Source organism: Saccostrea echinata, unplaced genomic scaffold, assembly GCF_033153115.1.
Source record: "Saccostrea echinata isolate AGI-Se365-2 ecotype Australia unplaced genomic scaffold, CSIRO_AGI_Sech_v1 ptg000057l, whole genome shotgun sequence".
In the NCBI taxonomy this organism is placed as follows: domain Eukaryota; kingdom Metazoa; phylum Mollusca; class Bivalvia; order Ostreida; family Ostreidae; genus Saccostrea; species Saccostrea echinata.
Window position 1 is genome coordinate 4,540,137 of NW_026889806.1, and position 22,084 is coordinate 4,562,220.

Consider the following 22,084-nt stretch of genomic DNA (forward strand, 5'->3'; position numbering starts at 1 on the left):
GCTGGCGGGTATCATATCAAATGGTACAGTTCTAATTATAATACTATGATACTTGAGTTGTCATTAGCTGGCGGGTATCATATCAAATGGTACAGTTCTAATTATAATACTATGATACTTGAGTTGTCATTAGCTGGCGGGTATCATATCAAATGGTAAGTTCTAATTATAATACTATGATAAGAAAGCTAGCGGGTATCATATCAAATGATACAGTTCTAATCATTGATACCTGAGGTGTCACTAGCCACAGATAATTAATTGAACAACACAACAGGCAAAGCCTGATTGACTATCAATTTGATGTATACTAAATGATCCATAAATGACCGGGAAAATGAAACAGCATTCGTATTAAAAACAGTCATGTACCAGCTTCTTCACCTTTCTTACATTGAAACTGCCTCTTACACAGAAAGGCGGGTTTTACTTATAGGTTTTGGTTAAATGTGGGAAGTACAGAAAAGTGATGGAAAGCATTGCGATCAGAATCTTGTGATGACAAATGCATCATCATAACAAAACAGCTTCAAGTGCAGCAAGGTAAATAAACAGTTTTATTGGTGTTTGAAAAATAAAAAACGAACTGAATATCGATGACTGGTTATCTCAATAAACGAAACTCTCTTGACATAGTGTATTAATTAAGAAGTAACAGTAGGTGTAATAAAGCTTTATTTTACTTTAAGGAAAAATCTGAACCATTTATCAATTAAAATTATGTTTTACACTCGAGAAAAAGGCATAATTGCTTCTTTGGGTAAATTAATCCATTTTTTTAATTAAATTTCTTTATCAATAAATTAAGAATTGCTAGACATGTGACATTTAAAAAAAGTTTTGCTTTGGTTATATATGACCAGTACATATTGTGATATAAAGCAAACTGTCAGTGTCTTTTAACTAATGGTTTATTTTTTAATAATTGTAGGCAGGTTTCATGTATCTGGATCTCTTGGCTATCTGCCAAAGTTTACGGAAGTAAAATTCAAACATGCAAATTGAAAAAAAGAGCATCATTTCATGTACCATTTTGTGACTTAATATATAAACTTGTTGAACAGAAATCATTTGAAGAAGACATGTAGTCCTTATCGAAAAAAAGATGTCACAGGACGACACAGATAAGCGAATAGCGGATACAAATTTGAAAATGTTAGAGAAGTATGAAATGTATGCAAAAAGTGAGCCCTGCATTAGCAATGAATGGCACAGCGGTGTTTGAGAGGTAGAGACTCACTATTGCAAAACTTGAGGAGAGTTACGCATTAAAAAAAATGAAAACACTGTAGAACTAATCCTCCTTGCACAATTAGCAGACTAAGTGACAATTGGTATGGAAAAAAATGAGTGGTTAAAATGGGTGCAACAGACTGTGTTTGAAATGCAGACGGGGAGGGTGTTTTGTTCTGTTTTGTTTTTTAAGAAACGGTCACAGGACGCCCGAAATATGGCTGAAATACTTCCGGATGGGCGTAAAACAACAGATAGTCAATCAATCACACATTGACAATATAGTTGTTTTTACCTTTGATATTGTGTTGCTTTTGGGTTTCTTCAAAAAAATGATAAAACAAAGACTAAATTTGAATGATCTTTGTTTCCTAATATTTAGTGATCTTCTTGTTAATCTTAAGCTTTGGGGTGAATTCGTTATATTTAAAAACATAAAATGTGATATATATAATATATTTTTTTTACCAAATTCGCAAAAAAATGTTAGATATGTACATCTAAGGACTCCTAAATATTTTGCACAGCTTTTACAACGTGCCACATTGTGTACGTTTGCAAATAATAGATCTAATAGATCCTGTGCAAACGGTTTGGGAGAAGAAGGGAATTCAGTTTATGAAGGCAAAATTGTCTTATTCCTTTTGATTATTAAACTCGAGTATAGTACGATTTAATAACGTCATGACGTATTACTTTGGAATGGATTTGGGAGAAAATTCGGATTACCTTTGGAAATAAAGACTATGTTTCCAGAGGTAAACTGATCGTCTAAAAAAGTGTATCCAGGCCAAGGGTGAGTACTTTGAAGGGCAGAGGCGAATAAAAGGATCAAAGATTAATAAATGTGGGTGAACATCCCTCGTACCTTAAAAAATAGTTGTCTATATACATTTATACTAAAAAAAACTCGAACATTTCCAATGTTTTACTAAGCGGTCATAAAAAAATCGATGTTCGATGAGATATTCGACCGCTTACGTCACACTTTGGGCGGGATCAGCTAAATCTGCAGTGCTGGTAAAGGAAATTAACATCATAGAAGCCAGCTCGAGATACATGTATGTTAAAAAAATAAAAGGTATAACAAAACATTTATTGACACGGGCAAGATGTGTTTTGTCGACCCTTTGAACCAAACTGAGCAGCATCAGACAAACAGTTTGTTCTTGGGTCCGTCAAAACACATGTTAATTGCCTTCGAACCCAGTCAATAAATGTATAGTAATTTCTCCACATTGGACTCAAAATAGACCTGGAAACTCCAAATTGTTACAAATAGTTTTGGAAAGTTATTACACGGGCCCCGTAGGGCTGTGCCAATATATCGATTATTCAATACGTATCGATATTCTGGAATGTATCGTGTCGAAAAAATAACTTCCAATACGTATCGGGCAGGCAGTTTTTCTTATAATTCTGTGAAAAAGTTGGAATTTCAGTCACCAAAGGTTATTTTTAACTGTTTTGAATTAAAACTGATCAATAGTTAAATAAACATTAAGGAGATAGCACATCTTAAATAACTGTTGAAAAATACAAATACAACTATATTTTAACATGTTAGTTTTACAGTCATTAAAAGTTTGAATTTGAAGTGTACTTTGTAAAGATAGCGAGACATGAACTTTCAATTTGGTAATAAAACACCTAGTTTTTATCAAATTTATGCATTAAATGATTTACAACACTTTTTGATAGACTTGTTAAAGAATCTAGTATAGCGCACATCGCTGTATAAAATATCGTATCGTATCGAAATATTTTGCTCAATACACAGCCTTAGAGCCCCGACCACTCTGGTGAATATGACATTCAGGCACATATGATGGGGTAAGGAATGGCGGGGAGGGTGGACTTCAGGCGGGTGTCCCCCTGCTCGCACTTTCTTTGGAACGTATATCTTACTTTTAAGTTAGCATAAAAATGTACATTGAAAGGCTGCCCCCACCCCTTAATGGAGCAGAACATCCCCCAAAATAAATTGGAATTGAGAGAATTTTCCTCTTTTGGGGGGTCAGTTGAAGATTTTTCAGGGAAGTTGTCAATTTTTTTCCTTATAATGGTCCCTCCTATTTATAAATCAATCCTACATACGTTCCTGACATTCATTTTTTCTATATTGCACCTAAAAAAGCTTTAAAATCCAAATGAATACAACTGGTTATGTTTATTTTAACCCCGTTTCTCTTATTATGTTTGACTAGGACTTAAGCAAATGTAAACAAGTAAGATGGCATGGATTGCTTAATGAGTTTGTAACATTAAATCATTGAATCAGATAATAAAACAATTATTGCTGTTTTTAAGGTTAGTGCCATGATTTAGACATCCGAAGGGCGAGGTGAATATTGCTCTTCGAAGGTGGCTAAATAATCGTATTGATCTGAAAAAAAAAAAACAATAATTGTTTAATATTATATATAACATTTTTTTGTTATTGAATTCCGAAATAGTTAAAAGGTCAAAAGGAGATATTTCGATGACCCTTAATGGTTTTTTCCCCAGATATCCTTGTGTAGCGATCTATTGAGCGGATCAAAGTATCTGATTATAATCAGACAGTAGAGTAATTTGAATAATAAGTCACCAAAAAATCGCCCTTACCTCTTTAACCGGAAATTTCCATAAAGATAGCTATACTCTTATCATCTGCATACTGGGTTTATATCTCTCAGTTGATTCGATAAGAGCATGTTCTATGTACGAACAATTTCTAAAACTTGGTAAGTTATTGACAGACAAGTCGTTGAAACAAGAATATCATATTTTTGATAAGCAAGCATTCACTGTCTTATATTAGTATGCATGACAAGGGAATAAATACATTCCTGCACCAAAATTTATAAAAATTTTAAGCATTAATTTTAATTGAAGGAGTAGCAAAAAATGTTATCATTTTTTGCACAAATGTTGACACTTGGTCATTAGTGGTAATGGGCTAAGGTTGTAAACAACAGCAAGAATTATGCGCGATTGCAAATTGGGGAATTAACTTGGATACAATTTTAAAACAACGAAGAGGTAATACTATACTTAGTTTATGAATAGTTATGCATGTACGTTCATTTTAAAGTCACAATCGCACCCCCACACAGCTTTTTAAACAATTGTTTGTTATATATATTTTTTTCAGTTGGAACTTAAGGCTTGTTCTTATCTTATTTACGCAGTTGGAATTCCCATGGGTACTTATTGCACCCGTTTTTAGCAAACCTATTTTTGTATTCATTTAAAAAAGAATTTATTCAAAAACTTCTGAATGAAGAGAAGGTCTCTCACTGTGGCCTTCAATTCAACATTTAGATATATTTAAAATGTTTTATTAATTAACAATATTCATTTTCATTTTTACGTTATCAATATATCCATTTGAACTTAAAATAAAAGACAACAGAATCTGGCACACCTGTTTCTTATTTGGATGTTTTACTTTCAAAAGACATAAACACACTAACAACAAAGCTTTTTGATAAACGAGATGACTTCAACATGACTATGATCAACTTCCCATACTTATGTAGCAATATAGCATTATCACCTCAGGAGTCTAGAATTTTTTTTTTTAAATTCACTTGCCCACGGGCAAGTACATGAAGTAATGACTGGGAATCCACTTGCCCAGATTCAAAATTCACTTGCCCCCAAAAGGATAGAAAAAATCATCTAGTTTTACTGATTTTTTTTTTTTTTGAAAACATATCAGAAAATCATTTAATTTTACTGGTTTATTTATTTGAAAACATATCATTAATTAACCTAAAACAGAACTCAAAAACAAAAATCTAGAAAAATATAAACAACTCTATTTTGTTATTTTTTTTATTGTGTGGTTTTAATGTATACACCATCTAAAAGCAATTATTATGTACTTGTTTATTATTTTGTTAAAATATCTAATTGATTTAATCACATTTTGACAAAACATTATTTTCAAAACATCATTTCTGTTTTAAAAGCCATTCCGTAATTTTGAGATCTTTCCGGATTGGTTCCGATATTATACAAGTAATTGGACTTCCTATGATAAGTATTGGAGATTAAATAAACGAAATGTAGCAGACTTGTGCAGATTCTAATACCATGTAATTGGATGTTTATTGTTATTGATTTCTTTTAATAAACTCGAAAAGTTTTGCTGGCTCATTCTGAAATTTATTACTTTCCCGTTCGGGTAAGTTTATCATGAAAACCATCTTTCCCGAGATGAATTTCACTTGCCCCGGGCAACGGGAAAGCGTAATTCTAGACCCCTGCACCTGCATATGGAGTTTATTTCTCCCAGTTGATTCGATTCGCAAATACATGATTTACGTACGAATAATTTCTAAAACGAGACAAGCTATCGATAAATAAGTTTATGATACAAGGATTTCAACAGTCAACAAATCGCAAATTCTTTGGTCGATACAATGACCTTGTTTATAATATAATCTTACGTTAAATGTTGACTGACTTTTTCATTCAAAGTGTTAGGCCAATATTTTCACACTGAATTGTATACGAATTTTTCCGTTTGCACGATCACGACAACGAGCACACTAGTACTGTGTTACAATTCAACAGGGGATGCGTACTCCTCAATGGAACCTGATCCCACCTCTGATGTTTTAAGAGGTCCGTGTTTGCTCTACTCCGAATTTGTATTGTTCCAATGGACACTTGAGCTTGATTACTGTTTGTTATTTTCCCATTTCTTTTGTGACCGTTTCTTTATGTTCGTATATATTTGAACCACTCCTGCATATCACTAAGACGAACTATGTGAAATCAAAACAGTTGTTGACTGCGGCTCAAATCAAACGTGACGAAACTACCCCATTACCCTTTCAATATCCAAAATGATAACTTGTGACTGGTGGTACATGTACTTGTTTACGTATACTGTTATTATATCAATCTTGTGAAATTTTTATAGAAGTCTTTAAGTATAAAACCATTCAAACATAATTTTAAAAACTCTCTAAATTTAAATTATTCTCGGAGGAAATTGAATAAAAAAATCAACTGGAAGAGAGTGTTTTGAATAGCTTTAGAATAATCTTCAGACGAAGATCAAAATATAATATAATATATAATCTTTATTAAATTTGACAAAAATCTGGAGGTTTGTGAGATTTATTAACAAAATTTTGACCCACAGTGCAATCTGCTATCATGATATAAACTTAGACTTAGGTTAGGTTTTGAATTATCATGTTTATTAGTTGTCAAACTCAAAATTTAGAGGAACACCCCCCCCCCCCCAGCAATTTCAGATGCATTATTGAATAATATTTTCATTTTGGACCGTGACTTTTACATCATTTCAGCATATCACACAGATTTTGACTTAAGCGTTGGGATTTCGGAGTAAGGTTTAGCTGCGTCAAACGAAAGACGAAACAGATTCTATCCATTTTAGGTATTTGTAGTCTTATCCCTGTGAGAAAATTACAAATTCTAAAAATGGGGACGGCAAAAAAATGTCTGAATATTAATCCTTGAGGTACGATAATTTGGCAAGTGTTCATATCAAAACCCTATAATATATCATTGTGACACTGTATTATGGTCATATTTTGTCTAAATTTCTAATAATGTTGAAACTTTTCAGCAATTTCACGTAAAATAATTATGTTAAGTACAATGTTTTGTATGTTTTATTATGTACAATGATTTGTTGTAAATGATGATGAAAGTATCAAGCGAATCTGCCTCATCACAATCGATATTCAATTTACAAGTAGAAAGAAAAAATCTATTTTATGTCAGCCTTGTATATTTAATTACATATATTGATTTTCTCCACTAATTGTTATTCATTATTATTCAGTTATTTAATATTGTTCTTTCGGTGTGTTCATTATTGAAATCTCCCAGTATTATTGAACTGAAATTCATGTGTATATATATGAAGGCTTCTGACATTTTATTGTAAAAATAAAACTGTCACTGTTTGTTTATTTTTGTAATATTTAAAGTGTTATTGAATCTTTGTGGTTTTTTCCCGTTTTGCAAGAATCCCAATCTTAAAGATATTGCTCCAATACTGTTTTCATTTGGCAATTAATAATTCAATGACACCACTTCTTTTTCAGTGAGCTTTTATATGATACGATTACTGAAGGTGCGTAGAAGATTAGCTGAGTTATAAATCTATGTATACTTACTAACCAAAACAGATGGAGCACGTTAATTGATTGAATGTAGTATTAGTCAATTCCTCGATAAAAATGTAGTATTAATCAATATTCCACGATAAAAATGTAGTATTAGCCTTTTCCTCACTAAAGAGTACTATTAGTCAATTTCTTTTGTAAGCATAAGGTTATATACATGTACGTATGATTTATCTAGGAAACAAAATATTGCTGTCCGAAACATAATGCAGAGAACTGGAAAAATTATCAAACACACTTCCTTATTCAAATATTTCATGAACAGAAATAAAATTGCTGAACGTAAATAATATACGATCAGCTGTTAGATAAATTGATTTTTTAAACCAATTAATTAAATATATGCAATATATCATAAAATTGGGGGGGGGGGGGGGGAGTGATATTAATAGAAAAGTTATTATGTAGTTTTGCAATAAAATATTGCAAGTCTTGTATTTTTTTTTAAATATTTATTTATTTATTTTGTTTTTGCAATATTGTTTCGCCCCCGTTGAAATACAGCAGAACTTGTAATTTATCAGAAGAGTTTATTTTACTGATGTTTCTATTTATAATCATTATATTTGTTTATGAGTGGGTGGGATGGTGGTGGAGGTAGTCACATTCTTAATATATATTGTTGTGAAATATAGATATTAGATTTAGGTTTACAAATACAATCTATATTAGATTATTTTTCGACTGATATATTACACACAATTCTAAGCTTTTTATAATACTTAGTTTAACTACAGATTACTCTTATCAATTAATAGGACTCACGGGGGGTATGATCGGTCGACAGGGGATGTTTACTCCTCCTTGACACCTAATCCCACCTCTGGAGTTTCAAGGCATCACACTTACTGTAGGCGGGTCTTACTTGTATATAATAGATGCCTATACGAATAAAGAAGGTTCATTCACCTTAACCTCAGCCTATCATTTATTGATGTGTGAACATAAGGGGATTCCCTATGGAAGAAACATTAATGTAGTTATCTTTGTGTTTTCAATGTTATCTTGTTCTATATAGAGTACGTAGATGATATGGAGATTGGTCCATACACTTAACTCATTTTCAAAAGGGTCCTCATTCAAGCATTAACTTCTCATGTTCTCTTTGGAGAGGCTGCTTTAATGATTATTCTTCTAAGTTTATTTTTCCCTGTAATCATATACGTATCATATTGGAACAAGTTATAATACATAGACTAGATATATTGTGATAATCTTGGTTAAAGATAATTTAAAGCAATAAAATATGCTTATATTTATAAAATCTTTAAAAAATTGTGATTTTTCTTTTTGATTATAAATTTATTACAAGTATATTCTTAATAAAGAAGTTAAGAATAACTATGACCGTCTAGGAGTCGTTAAAATCAGAATACACATGCACTAATTGAAGCCAAAAATGGGAAATAAAACTCTTGGTTTTGTAAATTCTTGCATGTTTAAATGAAATGAATAGTTTAAAAGTTAAAGGCAATATATTTCTGTTTTGAAAATTCGGGGGGGGGGGGGGGGGCATACAGTGTATACTGAACTTTCAACCATGTGAACCTACATTCGGGTCACTTTATATTTTATGAAGTTTAAAAGTTGACGAACTTTACGAATTAATTCAGTATCTCCGTTCCTTGATCTATCCAAACACGGATATAGTTTTTTTTTTATCGCTCCTTTATGACAAAATAAATCCTTGAAAATAATACTTTAGCAAAAAACATTAACATTTAAAAAAAATGTCAAGTGAAAATTTGAAATGGGATTTGTTTATTGGATACAACAGGAAGTTAGAGCTGAATGCAGTAGTTTTACTACTCAAGCATTGAATATGAATCATAATTGTATTAAAATGAATACAAAACACAGCGTAGGGTATCATTTAACATAATCAATAACAACAGATAAAACTTTTCAGTTTCATAAAGTCATGTACTGTTACATCATATGTATAAAAAGTTCAGAGAACCCAGTACTTTCATGACCTTGAGTGGCCATTTGTTGTAATGTCTCTCTCTATAGATGTTTCTCTGAACTTCTGTTTAAATTCTTCAATTATATGAATTATAATTAATTGTTGCTGAAAAGATGTAAAATAAAGAAAATTTAGAACTGAACAACATTGCAAAATTAGTATTTTATGAAAAAGTGTTTCAGTTTATTTGAATATGAAGTAAAAAATAAAAATGAATATGAACATTTTTATACTTCATTGTACAGAGAAAGCATGGAAATAGATAGAAAGAATAAATACATGTATATACAAAAATACAAAAATAGATATTTCGTTGTCAGAATGCAAAATAAATTACTCTCAGCATAAACCAAATATATACACTATATAATCACAAGAATTCAACTTTCATTTTTTAACGAAAGTTGGTTTTGGACACTCTTTTTCACATTTGCACCTTTTAGTCCAGGAATATTTCAAATACTTATAACTGTCGTCACTGCACTTAAATTCCAACATACGTGTGCTAGTCTTCCATGGAAAACAGCACTGGTTTTGTGCGCATGTACTACAAAATTTCAGTCTGTATTTCCTCACACTTTTGCAAATTTTGTCGCCCTCTTCTTGAACAATATGTTCTTTCTTAGTTATTCGAAATGTTGGCTTACACCTCTTTTTCTTCTGAAAAAAAAAGACAATCAAGAGAATCGCCAAAGTATAAACTTACATTTTCTGAAATACAATATTATATATGAAATAATTAGTCGAGATATATATTAAATAATATACAATTATGGACTCTTTCGGTGGTGAATATGGTTTGTTATTTACCAGAAAAATATCAATATTGACCGAGGCGAAGCCAGAAAAATATCAATATTGACCGAGGCGAAACCGAGGTCAATATTGATATTTTCTGGTGAATAACAAACCATATTCACCACCGAAAGAGTCCATAATCGTTTTATTATATAGTCCGGATTTGAATGAATAAGACTTTGAAGGCTGCATGATGATACCACTTTTATTTACAAACTTCTGTCGTGGAAAACTAAAAAAAATGTCCAGATTACATGTGTTTCCGTGTTTTCCTTTTGCTGTTTGTAAGAAATCGAAATGTTTAGAAAATAATCCTGCGATAGGCTTGGTTAATGTTTTTCCTGCTCAGATACACAGCTGGCTCCGACCGTTGCAACCGTTGTTTACAACGTTGTTTGAGGTGTTGATTGTGACGTCACAATGCCGCTGCAAGCGCACCGACCTCCGGTGAATACGGCTTAAAATCCGGTGAATATGTAGTGTTATGAACTGTTTGCGTTTGTATAGATTATATAGGGACTATAAATAGACTATATAATAAACATGTATATTCTTTGGATAATTACACCCTTGAAAAAGCATCATCAGAGTAATTCGAACTGTTGCAATCCTTCTCCGTATACGAAGCACTTAATAAGACACCATATAATTATGGACTCTTTTGGTGGTGAATATAGTTTGATATACCAGAAAAATATCAATATTGACCGAGGCATCCATCACCCATTATTGATGGAAATGTTACGTGCAGCCCAACCCACCACTTTACTTGTGTCAAATATAAATAAAAATTGCGATTTGAGAAATCGAGAGAACATTTTATGGAAAACACTCTTCTTTTATAAAAGAGGATTTCAGGAAGGTTGATTACTTCGTAAAAATCACTTTCAGCTGGCGCCAGTTCGTGAAAAAAAAAGGTTTTTTTAACCATAAAATTCCGTACTTCAAACAGATACCGGTGTTGTAGAGTAGGATTCCGCCATAGTCAGCCCCCCCCCCCCCCCCGAATCTGTACTCTCCGAGGGGAAATCTCACACATAAGCCAATTTCCCCCCTCTTTCTTTCTCAGAGTAAAATTTCCCCTCTTTTATCAATGCTCAAATCATGTCGACAATATTTGGCTAAAATTTTATATGAAAGTCAACCGATTCTTTTATGGAAATATGAGTGTTTTCGACTCAAAAATTGTTGAATTACGTATGAAATCTTAAAGTATACAGCTCAAATTGTTGAGTCTTAGCCCAAAATTTTAACTCTTTGGAAATTGTTATGTCACTCAAAAAAATCGTAAGACACGATGTTTCAACTCATTTTTCAAATTTTAAATTATATCAGGTTACTTTTAATTATTTTATACTTTGCTTATCCTCTAAAGACACAGTATTTCATCTATGGACCCATCCTTTTTGCAAAGAGTGGTGAGAAAACTCTAGAATTTGTGTTATTGATAAGTTTCACATACCATTTTGTGATTTTTCAAATCGAGTGAGTAGTTCTTCAAAGGGAAAACAAGCCAAAACCATAAACACCATACAACAAAAACTGCTTATGCAATGAAGCCGAAGCATATAAGTATGTCCCCTACATCCCAGCGATGTAATGTTGGATTTAAAAGCAGAGAGGAAATACTCTAAGTTTCGCAAAATTTCAAAATTTTAGAAATAAATTACCCCCTTTTAGATCCATGGCATTAATTGAACTTCAGAATATAGAGGAGACACTTCCATATGAATATTATGTACATGTTGTTTGAAATACAATTGGAGAAAAAATTAATTTAATACAAAATTCCTTTTTTGTTTCTATGAATACACTTAAAATTTGTCCAACCGATTACATTGTACTTTTTTTTTTTTAGAAACAAGATTTGAACAGATGAAAAGAATAAGATTTTAATGCTCAATTTTTTTAAATGGTTAGAAGGTTACTGAGAAAAATTACATTTAATTTTTCATTTTTCATGCTTCGTATGTTTCAATGAAACTGGTCACCATTTTGAAAAAGGGACACTTGTACCAATATGTCGCCCCTTTCCCCCCTCATACACGGGTACGCCATGATATTTTATGGGAGGGGAATTGGCTCTGGGTGAAATCGTTCTCTATAAGCATTACACAGATTAGGATTTTCCTCCATAAATTTAATCTGATGTGGGATTTCCGTAGGGGAAATCCTACTCTAGGTTCATTTTTCCGTGGGGAAACTCAAGACTCTAGAGCCTATTTTCCGGGGGGAAATCCTAGTCTAGAGCCAGTTTTCCGGGGGAAAGATTTTAGAGAGGAAAGCCTACTCTACAAGACCGGTAAATACTATATTTTTATCAGCAGGATATGAAAAATATTATCCTAGATAAAATGTAGACCCTGTGTTTTCATTACAGCAATATCTTTTTATTTGGATTTTTTTTTAATAATGTCAAAAATTAAAAGTATAAAGGAGAGAATCCAACCTGTAACATGTATGTGCTGTAAATAAAGGCATTGATAAATAAGTGTAATTAATAGTATGACAATTTTTGAAAAATACTGGAAGAACCAGGCATCAATTTGTTGAATTTAACTATACTGACCGGTTTAATATTTGATGTGTCGCAGGGTCTAGGATAACAAATCCGGGTATCTTTGATGACGTCACACGTTTCTGATCCATATCTATGCGACAGACCATAGCCACACGAAACAGAGCAAGGAGACCACTCTTTGGAACATTTGGGCTCTTTTTCAGTTATATTTATTGTTTTCATGGCTTCTGTAAGATTTATGATAAACGAAAATTAAGTTGACATAGCGTTAAAATTGCATTTAACAGACGTTTTAAATGAATACAATCAGAATGAATAGTTTTCATATCAAGGCATCTCTTATGCTAATACTTGTAAATAACAGCAATTAATTTTTTAATGTTTGCAGGTTTTGATTCTGTCGTTCATATTTTTTGAAATAAAAATTATATCTACAATATAAATAATTTACTCGTTCTATCGAAAATTGTTAATTTAAAACAAACCTTCTGACATAACCAGCAGGTTGGCGCCTTTTAACATGGCATGCCTTGGCGATTTATTCGTGACGTTTGCCAGGTCACATGACCATTCTTTGCAGCATGTGCCACTAACACTGACCAGTCTGGCGTTTTTACAGAATTTGTCGGAGGGTGGGATATGTTCTTGGGGACATAAGTCGGCACACCCATAATTACCGTTCTGACAAGTACACATCCTACTGCAACCCAACTGGAACTGGGCGCCATCTTTGTATTTTACGCCATTTACATTACAGGACTTTGGGTGCAAGGCTAAAAAAAATCAAAACTAATTCACTGTCTAAGATACAACGTACATGTAAGTGTACATTCACCTATACCAAATTTGCATTGTCGAATTTTGACGGAGGGCGTGAGAAGCAATTTCTCTCTTTGAACCACTACCCAGGCTTCTCCCTGGCGTGTCGTACAAAAAAAAATGCCAGTTTCAAAAGGGATGCTCCATGGAGGTTACTTACTTCCTTCTAGGTTTCGCAAGACTCCTTTAATGAACTGATATCATATTTTAGACCAGTTTTTTTTTTATAATCAAATACATGTATAATATGTAATGATAAACAGTCCTGTTACTTTATTTACATATTATGTACACTGTTACATGCTACAAGTACGATGATAATCATACCCCTACAGATGCCGATGCTGGAGTATCGCGGAATGTCACAGTACAGACTCCGAGTAGGCTCACACAGATTCTGCTTACTACAGATGTCTCCTAACTGGCGCGCGCACATCATACAGCAGCCACATCCGTCTCTAAGGCGACTGACGCCATAGTTACAGGTCAGTTTCCGGAAAGGACATTCACATGGACTCGTGCACTCTCGTGTAAGCTAAATAGTAAACAAAATGACATTGGTCTCCAATTGTAAATTTTAAAATTAGAAAATTTTAGTTCTATTTTTTTCTTTGATTCTTTGCAGAGCATATCAAAGGATAAATAAGAATTAGGGACCAAAAATGGTTTGATCTCTGGCCAGAAAATAAATTCCAATTTCAGCTTGGCGTGTAACATATAACGATTCTGTTTTCAATATGTTATTATCATGTGGATTGCAATCTCGTTGGAGGAGGACAATCAGGGATCACGGAAGACTGATGGCTGAGTGTCTCTGAGCACTTGTTAAGAGTCATCCATTTTACGAACGTCATTGATTCCCGTCGTAAGAAAACATCAAGATAAATAGCGCCTTTGTCAGATCCTTGAAATCTATTACACGTTACTGGAATTTAGGCGCTTCATTTATAGCCGGTTTTTGTCAGTTATAGATTTTTCCATCTTGAGATTAGGGATTAATTGTTTTGCGTGTGATCATGTACAAGATTTGTTTTTTTCATTTTACGTTTCAGGAACACGTCAGTAAAACTACATTAAGTTAGATGTTGAAAGGTTAAAATGTTAGATGTTTAAAAGAGAAGAAAAAAAACCAAACTCTTTTATAAATATGATTTATAATGAATCGGTATGCAATAATTCGTCGTTTGAATTTGAACCAGAATGTCAAAAGCAGAGAGTTGAATGAACAATTTTAAATTATATAAGATTAATTGCAAAGACAGCGAGAACCTACATATGCCGTCAATATAATATTTGTGACTACGAAATCCACACAAAAAATGTCTGATTGAGCCGAAGCGAACGAAAGAGAAAACATATAGGATCTGTCCATTGTGGGTATTTGTCTTCTCACCCCAGTGTGAACACTGAAGATTAGTTCGGAACATTGGGGACGATATAACTGGTCTGACTGACAGGAAAATAAATGTGTGAGGTTACACCCCAAGGAAAGTGCTCTAATCGGAGACAGTTAATGCATCATAGCGCCACTGGAGACTAGTTCATCATAACCTAAATTTACTTTGTGATTGAAAACGTTCCTCCATCCACTTTCACAGTATTAACTCTACGTTATGGTCGATAAAATGACTTTTCTATCAGGGGGAACATTTCATATTCATCTCGCATATTTTTTTTATTATCTTTTTTTTTTTTTTTTTTTTTTTTTTTTTTTTTTTTTTTACATACATTGATCTAGGCCATTAATTTGCACTATATTATGTTTGAAGGAACTTTAAAATACATTCCCATTTATTACAGACAATCTAACAGCCACTGCTCTTAAAGTTTGGATTTATTTCAAACTTTTTAATTGGGTTGGTAATAAGTTGTACTCTTGTTTATTTCTACTGAATACATGTAAATATTCATTTCTTTTATTTTATTTTATCCACAGTTTTTATTTTCCAAATAGCCGGACTACATCTTGTTTCTACACTGTCCTTACTGAACAATTTAGACTAGGTGTCTTCCCTAATTACAACTTAATGATATTTGCATCACAACAAATTATTAAATCACGTTTAAATTTACCAAATGTTACTTTGACACATACATTAAATGAATTAAATTTATTGACTATACCATTTTGAAACAGCCTGTCTGTACGTGCTATAAACAATATATATGCTAGTCTGCTAATGCAGTATTGGTGTCAGGGAACCAGTTAACGGTACTGGACCAAGAAACAAAACAAAAAACAAAAAGAAAACCAAACAAACAAACAAACAACAAACAAAACACGAACTTTCAGAATTGTCAAAAAACCTTAAAAAAAATTTAATCGCGATAAATAGTCATAGATCTCTAATAGTAATAAAGTTAGTCTTCGGGTTATCTATCTATTTTAGACGTTTACTAATGTGCATGTGGCTTTGAAATTTATAATTTTCTTTTTTTTTTTTTTCATAATTCGACTGTAAAGTAACTGGTCCTTAACTGTAGAACCATTACTGGTCCATAAATGTAGAACCATTATGTCGAATTCATAAAAATGAACTGAAAATAGTTTGACAGCTGATAAATTACGCTTTTCAATTGTTAAATATAGTTTACAAAACGGTGTTTTTAGTTACAAATTTTCTTCAACCGGTCAGGTATAGTTGGTTTTCTCCCCCCCCCCCCCCCCCCCAAAAAAAAAATGCCTCTAGAGTAGGATTTCTCCTCGGAAAATTGACTCTAAGCAGGATTTCCCCCACGGAAAAATGGCTGTAGAGTAGGATTTCCACAATGAAATCCATTATTAGACTCAATTTTGCCGGGGGGGGGGGGGTCCTACTATGTGTAACTGTAATAGTTATAGAGTGCAATTTCCTCCAGAGCCAAATTTCCCCCAATAAAATATCATGGCTATACGTATACATAGGGGGAGGGGCGACACATTGTAACAAGTGCCCCTTCTTCAATAAGGCACCAAGTTACACTGAAAATATGAATTATTTTGAAAATTGAAAATTTTGAATAATTTCCCTTTTTCTCACTAATTGATCATCATTTTTTTTTTGAAGCATTAAAATCTTATTCTTTTCACCTGGTTAAACTAGCTTCTAAAAAAGGGTACAATGGTACTTTTGATGATTTTTAACTGCATCCATGGGATTTTATTTGAGATGGATTTTTTTTCTCCAATTGTATTTCAAACTACATACATAATATTGATGTGTGAGTGTCTCTCCAAGTTTCTGGGGTTTAAATATATTCAAAATAGTTGCCATTGCCATGAAACTAAAAATTGATCATTTCTTTAAAAAATGAAATTTTGCAAAATTTAACAGATTATTTGCTCTCTACTTTTAAATTCAATATTACATCGCAGGGTTCAATGGGACATACTTATGCTTCGGCTTGCAAAAGCAGTATTTCTTGTATTGATTAATATTTTGGTCTTGGCTTTTTTTCCTTTAAAGAAGTACTCGATTTAAGAACTCACAATGGTATGTGGAACCTATCAATAACATAAATTTTAGAATTTTCTCACACACTCTTTATAAAAAGGATCGATCCATAAATAAGATACTAGGCCTTCAGAGGGCCTATCATCAAATCACTAAAGGTGGCCTGATTCCTGAACAAACAGGTATCTACGCGTCGAGAGAGGTGCTGAGACATTGAGTCTTAGGATTTTTTAAGTGACTAAATTTACAATTTTCTATGCTTTAAAATTTTGGGCTTGGACTTAATAATTTATACTAAATATTTTAAGATTTAATACTCCATGTACAATTGACAATTCTTGAATTGAAAGCACTCATATTCCCATTAAAAAAATCAGTTGACTTAAATTTCATATAAACTTTTAGCCAAAATGTTGTGGATATGATTTAAATATTGATATAAGGGAGGAAATCCTACTCTGAGAAAATACAGATTCAGGGGGGAAACTGGCTATGGGGGAAATCCTACTCTACAACACGATATATATAACTACAATTTGTAAATAATAGCTAAAGTATGCAAACCCAGTTAAGCTGCCTGTGAATTTACGTTAATGAAAATTTTTGTTCATAAATATATTCTCATTTATTAAAAAAATTCACAATCATTAACCATAGTTAGGGATCATTATCACTGTATCACAGTTTTACAAGTGAATCTATTTTTACTTTTGAACTATGCTTTTACATTTGTAAACATAGCTTTGGTAGTAAACTATACTATACAATTTTTACTTATAAACTATGTATAACAGTATAATAGCTTTATACTCAAAACCTATTATCTACGGTTGTAAACTGTAGTTTTCAATGATAAACTATACTTATCATATGTCAATTATAGTTTATCATCCTATATTAAAATTCAAAATCGTATATGCATATCTAAAAATTTGTTTACAAAGATCAAGTCAAATTTGATTATACTGTAACCATGGTTCGCCGTATGTATGATTTATAAACGAAATTAAGTATGTTAAGAGTCTCTTTATTGTTTCATAGCAAAATGTTGAATTTCGATAAAAATATTCACCAGAAAAATATCAATTTTGACCGAGACAGAGATTCTGTCATCAGTATATTTTTTCAATATAACACATTTTTTTTTTTTAAAATTCAGCATCTCACAAAGCTGTTAATTAAATTCAGTTAAAGTCGTAAATTCTTATCAACATTCGTTGAAAATATTTAAAGTTGTTTACCAAAGTTTTCTCATGAAACTGTATGAGAAAAACATGTTTTGCACTTGCAAATAATTGTCTTTACACTTGCAAAACATAGACTATGGTGTAGTCCGATGGTTATAGAGATGTCCTGTAAATTAACGACGTTTTCTATATCTAAAGCTTTATAGATTACATTTCACAAACCTAGTATATCAATGGTAAAACTATGTTTAATTCATTTTGTCATACCCTTGAGTATAGATTATTTTCCCATGAATTTAAATTGTGGCTTATTTTGATTCAAAATCATACCTTACAATGGAAGGACACTGGGCAGTTATATTTTAAAGTTACAAAATGAGTAAATATCATGTGTTTCTTTTAAGATAATTATATCATAAAGCTTAAGATTTCTGAGAAATATGAATAAGACGAAGTTTTGAGATCTCAACTGCACGGTAAAAGCAAGAAAAGACTGCAAAATGTAAGTGCCGGAAAAAGAAAAGTGGTTGTTGTCTTCAATGTCAACAATGTCAAGGTCATGTGTCTTTTATTTTTAGCGTGACACTTGTAAACAGAATTGGAACACGTTCTGATCATTGCTTTTGAAGATTATTTCAAAATCCTCGGTCATCCGATATTTATATCTATGGAATAGACACCATGGCAACTTCTTCAACTTTTCTGCGCATGTGTACCTTAAAGAGGAAGAAGTGAAGCAATATTTTCGTGTTGGGACAAACGAAAATTCTTTTTCCTATTTTTTCTTTCTCTCCATATTTTCTCCATAGACTTTTTAGGTTCTGAAATCTGTAATTTTCTAAAACTTAATACTTTCAAGAATTGAATAAAATTTGCATGTGTCTTGCAAAAATTCCACTTTTGTCAATTTTCCTGTTTTTCCGTCACGGTGTCTCTTTAAATATGTGTACATGTAGGCATTATGAATTTTAGTTTTAAGGTTTTACCAAAGGTCAACATGCCCAAAAATTTATTTTTACAACAGCTCCAAAACTATGTGAGGTATGAAGTTAAAACTTTTACAGTTTATAAATATATCATTGATTAACAGATACAAAGTATCACTTAAAAACAAATGTTTAAAAAAATATATTTTTTGAGAAAAAACAATTTCAAAAAATTTGCATATTTTTAAAAAATGCACCTGCTTAATTCTGTACTTTTAGTGAAAACCATCAATGAAGAAATAATATATGTTTATCAATGAAGGGCAAGTTGGACGTGAATGGTCTCTGAAAGGCTATTATTGAAAGCATGACATGTATAAAGACAAGTACCCTATATAATCCGCCATTTGCAATGTACTTTCGGTTTCAAATCTTAATATTTGGACAAAATAAACAGGGAAAACAACTTTCCAGAGACTATCGAAGTCCAACTTGCCTTTCATTGATAAACATATATTGTTTCTGCAATGATGACTTTCACTAAAAGTACGGAATTAATTAGGTGTATTTTTTTAAAAATATATGCATTTTTTAAAAAGATTTTTTTCTCGTTAAATACTTTCTTTAAGTATTTGTTATCAAGTGATACTTTCTATCTGTTAATCAATGATATTTTTATAAACTGTAAAAGTTTTAACTTTATACCTCACATAGTTTTGGAGCTGTTGTAAAAATAAATTTTTGGGCATGTTGACGTTTGGTAAAACCTTAAACAGCAAACACTGTTATAATCGTCCAGTGTGACATAGCTAATAGCGTGACGTTACACTTTTCGTCTTTACAATGATTATTTACATACACCACAGAACTGTGAATGAAAAATAAAGTCTCTGATGAAAGGAAAGAATTGGATTGTCGTGCTATGTAGATGAACCGTTTAAGACGGTTGTAGCTGCGATGCGTTTTTTATCTTTCAGAAGAAATCTTTCTCTGATTTGACATATAACATTTCACACTTTCTGTAATGTAACACTAAGGTACAGACTTGGGTGTGAGACCGAGATTCTCTGATAGTTTATAATTCAAGTCATCAAAGGGTTTACTCTAGAGACAATGGACGTCAAACATGCAATAAACATAAATATTTTACAGAGGAACCAATCTCGGTATAATATACACATCTCCGGTTAATCAATTTATGATGGTATTTCGTGCTTTTATTCTCTCATGGTAAGTGGTCGCCCGGGGGCGGGGATGTGGGGATCAGGATTCGATAATCTGATTACCTCCGATGTCGCTGGTGAATAGAGACCTTACTCGAGGCTTAATCAATGCTAATCCTGTTATACTGTGCTGATATTTGTGGATCAATCTTTCTCGAAACTGATAAAAAGCTCTGTCATTATATCATCATATATCACGAAAAATATGCCGATGCTTTATTGATTTTCAAAGTATGTAAATAATTCTGTTTTGTTTTAGCCTCATCTTCATCTACTGATCAAAGAAGAAAAATAATTAAGCACGAGATTATCAAAGGACATCAATAACAATAGAAATATTGCAATTTTTAATCAGCGAAATTATTTTATTAAGATATATAATGTAACGAATATTTACGGCATTTATTGATAACGGGGGATGGTTTAAAATCTGTTAACAAAATATCTAATCTGATTTCTATTTTTTTTTTATTTTAGTCATTTCTGAAAAGTATCTTAATTTGGAAATTAAATCTGAACATTTATCAATCGCTTTTCTATTGATATCCGTTATAAAATTCAATTGTTAAGCAGCTTTTTATTTAATCATCAATTAAATTTATAACAAATAAATAAGAAAACCTGCTTGAATCTTGGAAGGAACCACCCCCCCCCCCCCAATTTTTTAAGATTTGTGTATACGATGAAAAACACACAGTTTAATTTTCAACATGCAATATCATTACAGCACTAAATATACTGTTTTACATTTTTTTTAAAATCTAAATTCTGTATGAAACAGTTATACTGACCGATTGTCGCTTCTGTTGGTTTCTTCTTCGCAAGTCTCTAGAACAACCATAACAAGGGAACCCGGAAGTATCCCCGGGGGGCACCAGCAAAATGAGGACTAGACACCACCAGAGCATCCTCACAACCGTGTCTAACGAAGACGCAGCTCCAAGTGGCGGGTCAGATCAATAGAGTTCCTCAATCAACTCTCAACTTCATCAAATTTCTTCCCGTTAAAGCTGCGTGTAACAATATATCCGCTATGGACTCGGATCAGAGAAAGCATTTACTAATTAACACACATGGGTCGATTGTTTCTGGGATTTCCGCATTATGGGCACCCTTCCTGAGAGAGGAATATAAGAAATGCTCGGATCGGAAATTGAAGGTCTAACGAGATACTAAACCCAAGTGGACTCCCACGTTTCTTGGACAAACGATCAAGAATTAGGCGTCTTCAGGCTAGTGCGAATAAATAAGGAACAATTAAAGGCAATAAATGTGTTAGCGGGGTGGTTAGTGGCCAATGAATTCGATTTATGCCGAGATCAATTGAATTTGTAAAGATTCTGTTGAATATGTAAGCCGGATTGAATAGCTGCTAGGTTTATTGTGGGGGATAATTTGAAAAATAAGAATAGGATTAAACCTCGGGGCATCTAATATAATACAGCTAGGAATGTGTATAACTACAAAACTTTTCGTAAGGACGCCAGTCCTCCATATATTAAATATATATTGCTGTCTATTTAATTGTACAAAATGAAATTATTAATGAATGATGAAATTGCTTCCATGCTTTTATTAAATGGCAGTGACGTTCTGCTATCCCAATTTCTCAGACATTTTTAACCATTTGAGTTAAACACATAATTTAAAATATTCTGAGGTAAAATTGGGGCTGAAGATAATGTAGTCACAATATGTTGGATAATTGTTTTTGAAAAGACTTTAAATTAATCAGTTCAACTGGTGCTATGTGGAAAAATCAGATGATGGGGTTTATGTCTTTATGTCTCCCAACTTATTCGATACCCAAGAGTAT

General features: G+C 32.3%; 1 protein-coding gene across 2 annotated transcripts; it reads right to left on the bottom strand.

Annotated features, from left to right (window-relative positions):
* Nucleotides 1–9,605: 9,605 nt before the first annotated feature.
* LOC133174162 (CCN family member 2-like) lies at nt 9,606–21,396 on the bottom strand. Of its 2 annotated transcripts, none has more exons than XM_061309223.1 (5): nt 21,060–21,396; nt 13,826–14,033; nt 13,165–13,452; nt 12,728–12,906; nt 9,606–10,017 (listed from the first exon to the last, which is right to left on the bottom strand). In XM_061309223.1, exons 1-5 carry the CDS (start codon nt 21,174–21,176, stop codon nt 9,748–9,750), a joined length of 1,062 nt encoding a protein of 353 aa, XP_061165207.1. In that variant the 5' UTR covers nt 21,177–21,396; the 3' UTR covers nt 9,606–9,747. The 2 variants fall into 2 exon arrangements, with proteins under 2 accessions (XP_061165207.1, XP_061165206.1); XM_061309222.1 differs by having other exon boundaries at nt 9,606–10,020; nt 21,060–21,393.
* Nucleotides 21,397–22,084: the final 688 nt, after the last annotated feature.

Coding starts and splice junctions, on each gene's coding strand:
- LOC133174162 (XM_061309222.1), bottom strand. CDS start 21,176: ATGCTCTGGTGGTGTCTAGTCCTCATTTTGCTGGTGCCCCCCGGGGAT. Junction 13,453..13,825: donor CAGCATCGGCATCTGTAGGG/GTATGATTATCA, acceptor GATTTTTTTTAG/CCTTGCACCCAAAGTCCTGT. Junction 12,907..13,164: donor CCTGCTGGTTATGTCAGAAG/GTTTGTTTTAAA, acceptor TAAATCTTACAG/AAGCCATGAAAACAATAAAT.